Source organism: Ovis canadensis, chromosome 23, assembly GCF_042477335.2.
Source record: "Ovis canadensis isolate MfBH-ARS-UI-01 breed Bighorn chromosome 23, ARS-UI_OviCan_v2, whole genome shotgun sequence".
NCBI lineage: Eukaryota > Metazoa > Chordata > Mammalia > Artiodactyla > Bovidae > Ovis > Ovis canadensis.
The window spans coordinates 56,754,504-56,766,821 of NC_091267.1; the positions used below are offsets into that span (position 1 = coordinate 56,754,504).

General features: G+C 42.4%; 1 protein-coding gene across 3 annotated transcripts in view; it reads right to left on the reverse strand.

Moving 5' to 3' along the window:
- Nucleotides 1–12,107, reverse strand: part of SPIRE1 (spire type actin nucleation factor 1) — a 142,026-nt gene extending 129,919 nt beyond the window's left edge. Inside the window, exon 1 of one of the 3 annotated variants that reach the window (XM_069569033.1) lies at nucleotides 11,560–12,107. In XM_069569033.1, the coding sequence (XP_069425134.1) occupies nucleotides 11,560–11,836 (277 nt within the window). In that variant the 5' untranslated portion in view covers nucleotides 11,837–12,107. The remainder of the gene's footprint in view (nucleotides 1–11,559) is intronic. The other 2 variants (XM_069569032.1, XM_069569034.1) reach the window with 2 other exon arrangements.
- Nucleotides 12,108–12,318: the final 211 nt, after the last annotated feature.

The following is a 12,318-nucleotide window of genomic DNA, read 5'->3' on the forward strand; positions in this document are numbered from 1 at the left end:
CTAAAAGGGGCCTCGGTTTGATCCCTAATCAGAGAACTATACGGTTTCCCTGATAGCTCAATTGGTAAAGAATCCACCTACAACGCAGGAGTCCCGGGTTCAGTTCCAGGGTCGGGAAGATCCGCTGGCAAAGGGATAGGCTACCCATTCCCGTATTCTTGGGCTTCACATGTGGCTCAGCTGGTAAAGAATCTGCCTACAACATGGGAAACCTGGGTTCGATCCCTGGATTGAGAAGATCCCCTGGAGAAGGGAAAGGCTACCCACTCCAGTATTCTGGCCTGGAGAATTTCGTGGACTACATAGTCCATAGGGTCGCAAAGAGTTGGACACGAGTGAGCAACTTTCACTCACTTTATTTTTTTAATTAATTTTAATTGGAGGCTAATTAACTTACAATATTGTGGTGGTTTTTGCCATACATTGACATGAATCAGCCATGGGTGTACATGTGTTCCCCATCCTGACCCTCCCTCCCCATCCCATCCCTCAGGGTTATCCCAGTGCACCAGCCCCAAGCATCCTGTCTCGTGCATCAAACCTGGACTGGCGATCTATTTCATACATGGTAATATACACGTTTCATTGCTATTCTCTCAAATCATCCCACCCTCACCTTCTCCCACAGAGTCCAAAAGTTTGTTCTTTACATCTGTGTCTCTGTTGCTGTCTCACATATAGGGTCATCACTACCATCTTTCTAAATTCCATACACATGCATTCATATACTGTACTGGTGTTTTTCTGACTTACTTCGCTCTGTATAATAGGCTCCAGTTTCATCCACCTCATTAGAACTGATTCAAATGTATTCTTTTAAACAGCTGAGTAATATTCCATTGTGTATATGTACCACAACTTTCTTATCCATTCGTCTGCCAATGGACATCTAGGTTGCTTCCATGTCCTGACTATTGTAAACAGTGCTGTGATGAACACTGGGGTACACGTCTCTTTCAATTCTGTTTTCCTTGGAGTGTATGCCCAGCAGTGGGATTGCTGGGTCATATGGCACTTCTATTTCCAGTTTTTTAAGGAATCTCCACACTGTTCTCCACAATGGCTATACTAGTTTGCATTCCCACCAACAGTGTAAGAGGGTTCCTTTTCCTCCGCACCCTCTCCAGCATTTATTGTTTGTAGACTTTTTGATGGCAGCCATTCTGACCGGTGTGAGATAGTACCTCATTGTGCTTTTGATTTGCATTTCTTTGATAATGGTTGATATTGAGCATCTTTTCATGTGTTTGTTAGCCATCTGTATGTCTCTTTTGGAGAAATGTCTGTTTAGTTCTTTGGCCCATTTTTTGATTGGTCACTTATTTTTCTGGAATTGAGCTGCAGGAGTTGCTTGCATATTTTTGAGATTAATTCTTTGTCAGTTGCTTCATTTGCTATTATTTTCTCCCATTCTGAAGGCTGTCTTTTCACCTTGCTTATAGTTTCCTTCGTTGTGCAAAAGCTTTTAAGTTTAATTAGGTCCCATTTGTTTATTTTTGCTTTTATTTCCATTACTCTGGGAGGTGGGTCACAGAGGATCCTGCTATGATTTACGTCAGAAAGTGTTTTGCCTATGTTTTCCTCTAGGAGGTTTATAGTTTCTGGTCTTATGTTTAGATCTTTAATCCATTTTGAGTTTATTTTTGTGTGCGGTGTTAGAAAGTGTTCTAGTTTCATTCTTTTACAAGTGGTTGACCATTTTCCCAGCACCACTTGTTAAAGAGATTGTCTTTTCTCCATTGTATATTCTTGCCTCCTTTGTCAAAGAAAAGGTGTCCATAGGTGCGTGGATTTATCTCTGGGCTTTCTATTTTGTTCCATTGATCTATGTTTCTGTCTTTGTGCCAGTACCATACCGCCCTGATGACTATGACTGTGTAGTACAGCCTAAAGTCAGGCAGGTTGATTCCTCCAGTTCCATTCTTCTTTCTCAAGACTGCTTTGGCTATTTGAGGTTTTTTTAATTTCCATACAAATTGTGAAATTATTTGTTCTAGTTCTTTGAAAAATACCATTGATAGCTTGATAGGGATTGCACTGAATCTATAGATTGCTTTTACTTCAGAGAACTACAATCCCGCAGGCCGAATGGTGAGGCCAAATAAAGAAAATTACTGATTTTAAAAATCAGTATTTATATTAAATGTAAATAAAATACACAATCCAACTTAAATTACATATGAGTTACATCAGATAAAAAACAAATCCAAACTATATCCTCCTTGTAAAAGACACACCTTAAATGTAAGAACATTAAAAACTGATAGTGAAATTATGGAAAAGGAACATACTGAGTAAAATTTTAGTCAAAGAAAGCCAATGTAACTGTACACACGTTAACTATAAACACACAGACAAACAAATCAATCTATCTAGAAGTTATCACATCTCTAAATTTTATGCACCTAAAAATACAGTCTCAATAGTAAAAATTGACATAATAATCCATGGATCAAAGTAGAAATTACAATGAAAATTGGAAAAATACTTGAACTTAATAATAAAATGTGACGATATACCAAAACTTCTAGGAGAGTGATGTCAGAAACAGTGAAAAACTTCTATTCATCAAAACACAACACTAACAAGGTGAAATGGAAAGTCACAGAGCTGGAGAAGGTACACATAGCTGGCAAATGGCTCAAATCCAGAGTATACAAAAATCAGAACATGTGAAAATAAGAAGAGACAAAAAACGTAACATAAGTAGATCAGCAGTTACCAGAGGCTTAGAAAGGGAACAATGGGCAATTATTGTTTAATGGTTACAGTTTCAGTTTGGGTGATGAAAAATTTTGGAAACAGATGGTGGTGATGGTTGTAAAACACTGTGAATATAATTAATCCCAGTAAGTTAGTTACAATCGTAACTTTTATATATATATATGAAAAAAACCTGGGACTTCCCTGGCAGTCCAGTGGTTAAGACTCTGGCTTCCAGAGGAACAGTGAATGCAGGCTCAACTTCTGATTGGGGAACTAAGTTTCACATGCAGAGAGGTGGGTGAGACCAAATATTAAAAAATAATAATAACAGAAAAACAGTCAAAAGACCTGAACAGGAACTTCACAGAAGTTCCTTTTCATCCTTATGAAAAATAAACATAAAAAGGCACTCAACCTGACTAGCCATCAGATAAATGAAACTTAAAACCATTCAGTTCACTTCAGTCGCTCAGTCGTGTCTGACTCTTTGCGACCCCATGAATTGCAGCACACCAGGCCTCCCTGTCCATCACCAACTCCCGGAGTTCACTCAAACTCATGTCCATCAAGTCAGTGATGCCATCCAGCCATCTCATCCTCTGTCGTCCCCTTCTCCTCCTGCCCCCAATCCCTTCCAGCATCAGAGTCTTTTTCAATGAGTCAACTCTTCACATGAGGTGGCCAAAGTACTTTAAAAAATATGTACAACCCGAATAGCTACACTTCTCACTTGTTAACCACATTTCCAAGTATTAGGGTGGATGCAGAGCAACAGACACACTGCAAGTAAGAAAGGTAAACACAAACCAGCACTTTGTAAAACTGCTTGGGCACATCTACTAAAACTCAAGAGATACATGCAACAACCCAGCAAGTCTACTAAATAACACACCTAACAGAAGTACACATGGATATTCAGAAGAGTTCACAGCAATCCTATTTGAAATGGCCAAAAACTCCAAACAATTCATACGTCTATCAGCAACAGAACGGGTAAATCAACTTTGGTATTTTCATACAACTGAATACTATATAGCAATAAAAACAATATAAAGCAACATGCAACAACAAATAATTTTGTCTAACAAGATGTTGAACAAAAGCAGCCAGCCAGCCACACACACACACATCACAAAATGTAAGATTCCACACAAATAGAGTTCACAAGCAAGCAAGTCCAAGGTATGGTGATAAACTAAGACACTGATTAAATGTGGATGGCTACTGGTAATATTCTTTTGTTCTTAATCAGGTTAGTATTTATAAGACTGTGTCGTTAATGATTTGTGCACTTTTCTGTATGTATACTGAACTTCCAAAAAAAAAAAAAAGGGAAGAAGTTTTGAGGAGGAAATGTCAAATTAAATTTTTAGACAGGAGAGAAGTGGTCAATGGTTTAATTATTTTCAAATAGACACAACACATACCAAAGAGTCTTTAAGAGATTCTGATTATCAGCCTATCATCACTAAAATAAAAAACGGCTTTGAACTGTTGAGCACCTAGGTGAAACCTGCTCAAATTGCATAAAAATCTGGTATAACATTTCCTTGATGTATTACTTTGTATGATGAGGACAGTGCAAGCAGCAAAACAGTATGTCTATTTAAAATCAATAGAATCCCAGTTAGATATTGCCCTGAGAACAGCAAAGTCCGGACCAGATAAGTTGAATAAACTCAAAAGCCATGCAAAAAAAAAAAATCTTGTCTAGTCCTGACCTTATTATACTGCCACTCAAAAATAATTACATAGAAGTTAGAAGTAGGGAAAACATTACTACCTTTCCTAATAAACTTGTACTACTATTTATACATATCAGTATTTTTCTAATCTCTAAGTAATCAAGATCCCATGTAATGGTGTAAAGTATGTAGACAACACCAAAAACCATTTGCCCAATGATACTTTGTTTTCACCTCTTTTGTTTGGTTTAAGACATCAGGATGAGTACATTTTATCTGCATGTTGCACTTCAGAGCTGTAATGAAGACACATGTTCACAAAACAGGGAACTACCTTTCATCTGGTAGTTGTGTTACCAGTGACCGCTCTACATGGTTCTGCTGCTGCTTCAGGGACACCTCTAGCCCAGAGATGCAAGAAGAACTTCCAAGAGGGAGGCCAATGTCCCCAAGATTTATCCCAAACCAGTTCTTGAGCATCCAAGTATCTCAGTTAATCCAGACGACCCCAGGCCACATTTCACTGACCTCCCATCAGCTCCAGTTCATCCAAGTTTGTACCCCAATATAGGCTCCTCTGGCTTCAGCTCCCAGGTATCGCTCACTTATGATAAACAGCTTGGGCAGACTGTCTGAACCTTCCTACTCAACTTGGCTCTGTGGTGTTTAGTAAACAACCGCTGAACAGAGGAATAAATATATAGGCAGAGTGGTGCAAGCCAGTAAAGGCAAGGTACCAGACAGAGATACTTTTCAAATCTAACGAAATCTGAACAACAAAAGTAATGAAGCCTTTTACCACTTCATTCTTCTTCTGTATTAAAAATAAAACAACCTCAGTAGCAACAGGGACACCCACCCCTGAGCTCCTTGGAGATACATCTAATTCCAGGGCTGGGGCAGAAAATATATAGGATAATCCCTGAAACACTGTGTAGTGCAGAAAGTGCTTAACACAAGAGAGAGGGGCATAGAGGGACACAGGAGCCAACGTGAAGGAATCTCCAATGGCCGCAGTTGGAACAATTTGAGCAACAAAAGAAATAACCCGGTAACAGGTAACAAAGTATAAAATATACAAGATTCCAGACTTAATAAATGATAGAATAAATAAGCAAACAGGGAGAAGAGTCAAATCTTCCTTATAAAAGAATTTCAAAAAATACTAAGTAAATATTCACCACTTCAGAAGGAGACCCCGGTGATTGCAGCTCAAAGGATAAAGTATAGAAGAGGCAAAAACAGTAAAAATGTTAGTGGAGAAGCCTGGCAAACAAGATTCACATTGCTAGAAGTGTTGTCTAGACACCACATGCCCAAGTCCGACGTGACAAGGGGAGCCCTGCCCCTTCCTAGTACTCTCTGCGCAAATGCAAAACATCAGTCCAGTCAAGAAAACATCAGGCAAACCTAAACAGAAGGATATTCTGCCAAACCCCCAGCCAACCCTCCTCAAAACTGTGAAGGTCATGAGAAACAAGGAAAGTCTGAGAAACAGCCACAGAGCAGAAGAGACTAGTGAGCCATAATGACTAAATGCACTCAGCTGTTCTGGGCGGGACTGTGGAACAGAAAAACGACACTAATGGAAAACTAGGGAAATCCAAATGAAGTCAGGAGTTTAGTTAACAGTAATATGCTGATGGTTAGTTTTCACAAATGTACCCAGAAATATAAGATATTAACAAGGAGGGAACAGGGTTAAGAGACACACAGGATAACCCTCTGCACTATCTGTGCAACTTTTCTTCTAAAATTATCTCATTTTAAAAATTACTTTTAAAAAATTACATTTGGCAACAGGGATATCATCCTCATAGTTTTAAACAAGTACTGTATCTGGGAGAGGGAAGTTTCCTTTTTTCTACTTAGCCAACAGGAAGCAAATGGGAAATACCACGGGACTCAATGACACTACTGTGAAAAAGTGGGATGGGAACTGCTGCCATTGTGCAGAAATCGAGTAGGAAAGTTATTTCGAGTTTACAGACAAGACAGGCAGAGTGCAACTCACTGTCTCTTATCAACCCACAGTCTTTGGCAGGTCAATGATTTTTTTCCTTCTAAACTTAGCCAAAAACTCTTAGTAAAGCAAATAGCTTCCCCACAGAGTCCCAACTTACTTACGAACCAGTATCTATATATGACTAATACTTGCCCACCCTCTGCATGAGGCAGAAATACAGATACAAAACCACAAACCAATTATTTCAAGACCTTAATGTTAGTCGCTCAGTGGTGTCCGACTCTCTGCGACCCCATGGACTGTAGCCTGGCAGGTTCCTCTGTCCATGTAATTGTCCAGGCAAGAATACTGGAGTGGGTTGCCATTCTCTTTCCCAGGGGATTTTTCTGACTTAAGGATCAAACCCGGGTCTCCTGCATTGAAGGCAGGTTCTTTACCTAAATCTGAGCCACAGCGGGCTCTCATTATTCCAAAATCTCTTCCAAAAGTGTCTATGGCCACTCTCACAAGACCCAAGTGGAAGGTTGTGAGTGTGTGTGCGGGCTCAGTTATGATAAACTCTGTGACTCTATGGAATGTAGCCTGCCAGGCTCCTCTGTCTATGGGATTTTCGCTGTTGGAAAGTAAACTGGAGCCAATGATGACAGCAATCTTAACTGATTACAGCTAAAATATCTTAATCTTGCAAACAATCATCTCAACACATAGTTAAAACCCCTTCCAGAGGCCTGGAAGGGGACTGTATGAGAAGCAGGTTTCAAGTTCCGCTGTGTTAGCTTCATGGCAAACTGGTCACTCTATTTATGTTCTATTTTCTCCTCTATAATGACTAAACCTATTTACATTTACATCACCCATGGAAACCTGAACACTGCATGCACACAGAAAGGACTCAACGCATGTTTTTAAAATTGAATTAAGCCCACATATCTGGACATATTGCTCAAATAAAATAATTCTTATCTGTTGATATAAATGACAAGGTATTTCACCAACCCATAACACTGTCATTCACCCCTGACCTCTACCCTGGGCACATACATCTCAAGTATTCCTTTCATTTAACAATAAGGATGCATACACTCAAGAAAAAATATGAAGAGTAAAAAAAAAATTAATGTTTTAAAACATGTTTTCAAAAAAAAAAAAACATGTTTTCACTACTTTGACCTTTCACTACTTTTCACTACTTTGACAAAAATTAATGTTTTCACTACTGTCTCTCTTTAAATTAAAAAAGGATATTATTCAATACCCATCAAATGGCATGAACCCTGCCAAGAAGCCTCACTGATCACATCTCGTCTCAAATTCCAAACAAAGCCCCAATGGCCCCTACATCAAGAGATGTCTTTAATAATATGCATTCCACTGTTCTTCCTGGAAAAACCTATTACCAATCTTACCATTATTTTAAACCAAGATGTGCTCATAATTTTGAAAGTGTTCTTTATACATCTAAAGCTAAATGTACATCAAAAATATTTTCATCAGACGGCTATTTAAGGTCCACAGGGCTGCTAAGATCATACAGCAGTTCTCAGCTCTAGAACTACTGTTAATAACTCCTGTGGATCACAGGAAAAACACATTCTACTCTAGCGGAGCCGGGAATACAAACTAAATCCTATCAATGACTACTCTCTAAAGAACAGGTATATTAAAACTGGTCTGAAGGTCAGTCAAGTGCACCGGTGATAAATAGAAGATTGTGTATCAGGAGCCTGAGTGAGTGTCTAACTTCTGAATTAACGATGTGAATGAAAACTTCATCAACATGTATATAAGAAACTTTTATACCAGGCAATAATGTCTTTTTATGACTACAAACACATAAACACTGGGGAAAATTAAAATTTTAAGTAAGCCACCTAAGATAAATCACATACCCTCTTGATTCTAACCAACAAATCACCCTCCTGTCATCACAGAAATACTTCATAAACATACTACCCATTTTAAGTTCCTGATTCACATTTTCTGCCTTTTAAAATATTCTCTAAAGAACTAATTTTTCCTTCTTCTTTAATCTCCTTCAGCCCTATATCATGCTACTATCATGGACACATTAGTAAATGACTTAAAGTTACATCTGAATGCTAAATAAAATTATCCATTCTTGTTTTCTTCTAATATTGGTTTCATTTCCATGCCTCCTACATTTTTCTATTTCTCTTACAATGCATTTCTAACTTTTTAATTCAACCCAAATGGGGATATTCTGTATGTGCTGATACTATTAAAAGAAAACAAGAACTAAAAATCAATTACTGCTACCACATTCAATTCCAAAACCAAGAATGAATGGGAAGTGCTATTTCTTTCTATGGAACTAAATGGAGTGACACTGCTGATAGTAGTAAGAACCAACTATTCAACAACGGCAGAGGGAACAGTGACCAGCAGAAAGATTCCCCATAAATAACACCTGTCATCTCCCAGACCAGGGGTTCTCAACCAGGGACAGCTGGCCAAGCCTGGAGACTTCAGCTGGGAGAGGGGGCGGGTGATGACCAGCATCTGGTGGATAGACCCCAGGGATGATGCTCAACACCCTACACAGGCAAAGGAGAGTGCCCACAACAAAGAGCTATTCAGTCAAAAATGTCAGTGCATAGGCTGAGAATCCATAAACTCGACATGTGTCCCAATTCTGGGTAAAAAAAATACAGAAGCACCATGGTGCTGTGAAAGGACCACAAGATCAGGGAGACAGGGAACTAAATTTTACTGAGTAGTTGCTACCTATCAAGCCTTGCATTGGGCACTTTACACATACCATCTCACTTAAACCTCCATCCCATGGGAGAAAAGTGATCTATTCTCATTTTATAGATGAGAGGTTGAACTCAGGGAAATTAAGGACTATTCAAGGTCACTCATCCAGAAATGGAAGGAATCATGATTCCAAATCAAACCAAACCTATTCCTTTCCACAAAGGCTAGAGGTTAAAAGACCAGGTTTGGTTCAAAGAGTTACCAATATGAATTTGAGCACATCACTCCTCAACCTGCATTTAGAAAGTAAGTCAATGGATAACATCTGAAAATACAAATGCTGTCAAATGCCAACAGTTATGCTAAACATCTTATAACAAAAAACAAAGTGCTTCTTAGAATGGAAGTTCATGATTACCATTTCTCCTCAAAAACAGAATTTATACAAGGGTGCAGAGTACCAAGTTGTACAGCGTTTTTAAGAATCAAGAGTAAACGTTCAGAAGATATGGTGCCTTCCACCACCACACAACTACTCTTAATACTAGAAAGAAAGAAATTATCTAATATAAACAATATTTTTGTATGAACTTCCCAAGATTTTCAATCAATTGACCCAAAAAGCTGAAGACCATTTCAGCAACTTTGATGGGGCTCTCTCCACAACAGAGGAGGAAAAGGATAGATTACAAGTCCAATACTGCTGCTGTGGGAAACAACTTTGCCATTCTCTCCAGAGAGCCAGAATGTATTCCAAGAGATCAATACATCATTCATACCAATGATATAAAATGTAAATCATTTCAACACAAGGTTATGACTTTTTAAAAACCTACCACCAGAATCCATCAATCTTTGACAACTAAACTACTGGTAGGTTCACAAACACAACTTGAAATCTGGGATTAAATTCAAGGATAATGTAAACAAAAAGAAGTTTGTTCTTTCTAGAAGTCATCACAACTAATGCGACTTCTAAAAGCAGGCTGCACACAAACACTTTTCCCCTTGAAATCTTGGATCTCCAGGCATGGTTTTGCTGTATTTTATAAAAGTACATTTTCATATCATATTAATACACTGTAAATAAATTATAACTGCAACTATTTCCCACTAATATTGTCCAAGTTTAAAAGCAATAGACACATCAAATAAACTAAAAATTTGTTTGAAATAATTTCAAAACAATCATTAAAAGACTGGCTTTAAACAAAATTCTAAAAATCTGTTTACCCAACACCAAATATAAATAATAAATGTTCTGTTGGAATTGACAGAACTGATAACACACTCTTTTGACTGTTCTCTATTCTAATCAATAAGAATTTTCATTAAAACTCTATTCTGAAGTACATCTTTCACTTTAAGCATTCTGACACTTCCATCAACTTTCTAAAACTAAGAGTAGATTTTTTAAATGTTTTTAACATATTTGTCCCTCAGAAGACTGAATTAAACAAAAACTAATAGAAGAAACATATTACCAATCTCTTTAACATTGACAGATATTTGGGTAAACTGCAGCTATACACTGATGGGCAGGTGATAATCCCAAAGAACTTACATTAGATAATAACCTAAGTAAAACCCATTCTATCTGACATCCAGTCAACTTTTTACTTTACATTAGATAATAACCTAAGTAAAACCCATTCTATCTGACATCCAGTCAACTTTTTACTTTACAAGCCTGTTTTTCATTACAATAAATTTTAACGTACAGGGAAATCGTATTATATTGTTTGTCTGTTTTTAACCAGTCTCTTCATTTCTCCCCAAATAGCAGAATTCCCCTCAGGGCTCAGATTTCTTTACATTTCCAACCGAGGGAATATCGCTGTCCATCTCTGAAAACCAGGATCTGCTGACAGCTTCCCGCGAAGGCGCAGCGGCCGGGGACCAGGTGCGGGCGAACCTGGGCAGCGCCGAGCGCATCCCACCTGGGTTCGGCCGCGAGCCGCACGAGCGCGCGTCCCACGACCGACCCCGCTCCTCCCCCGCCGGCCGCCGGCTGGTCGCCTCGACAGGCCGCAAACTGACCCTCAGACCCACGCCCCCTCCCGGGGCCGCCTCCAGACCCTCGCCCACGCACCAACCCACTCCCGCGGCGCTCGGCCGCAGACCTGGCCCGCGTCCCCGGCCTCCCGGGGCGGGGGAGGGGGCGCTGGGGGGAAGGGCCCGGGGCGCGGCGGGGGTCCTCCGTGGGAGATGGGGGACCGCGGTGGGGGAAGGGCCCGGGGCCTCGGCCAAGGTCCTCCAGTGGGAGACTGAGAAGTAACCAGGTCGGAGGACCGAAGGCTGGGGTAGGGGAGGGTCCTGGTGGGGCCGGCGCCCGGGTGAGGGTCCTCCGTGGACCGTGGGAAATGGGGGCCGCGAGGAAGAAGGGTCCGGGGTCCGGAGCTGGGGACTGAGGGTCGCGAGCGGCGGGGAAAGGGCCCGCGGCGGGCCTCCTGCGGGGGAAGGGGGTCGGGGGGGACTGCTCACCCGCGTCGCCGGTGGCGGGCGCCAAGGTGACGGCGCCGTCCCTCCACAGGCGGATCTGCGCGGCCGAGCGCACCCGGCGGCGGGGCTGGCGGCGGCCGGCGTCCGCGGCGCGCAGGGAGCCGCAGCACTGGTAGCACACGGCCCACGCCTGCTCCTCGTTGATGGGCTGATTGTAGAGCCGCAGGATCTCCTCCAGGCTCAGCGCGTCCTGCGAGCCCGCGGCCGCCCCGGCGTCCGGAGGCCCCTCGCCGCCCTCCGGGCCGACCGGCTGAGCCATCCCGCGGGTGGCGCCGCGCTCGGGGCGCCGCGTCTCCTCAGCTGCGGAGCATCGTCTCTGCGCGCCGCCGCCGCCTCATCCCCGGAACCCCGCCCCACGTGCCGCGCGCGCCGCCGCGGGGACAGGGCGGAGACCTGGCCGGGACCGGGCTGCAGAACTGAGCTGGGGGAGGGCCGAGGGACTAGGCGTGGGCCCGCGCGCCTGACGAAACCACCGCCAGCCGGTAGCGGCGCAATGGCGCCCGCGGCCCCGCCCCGCGGCGCGCAGCCCTGGGGTTCGCCCCGCCCTCTAAGCCACGCCCCAGGGGAGCACCCCGCCCATAACCCCGCCTCCACGGACGGCCTGGCTCCGCCCCTCCTCTGTCCGGGGTTCTCCGCGCACTTCGAGCCCCGCCCCCAGGTTGGCCCCGCCGCCAGGAGTCGCCCCTCGCCTAAAGTCGCACCTGCATCATACCCACGCCGGCCTCCACGCTGGGACAGACT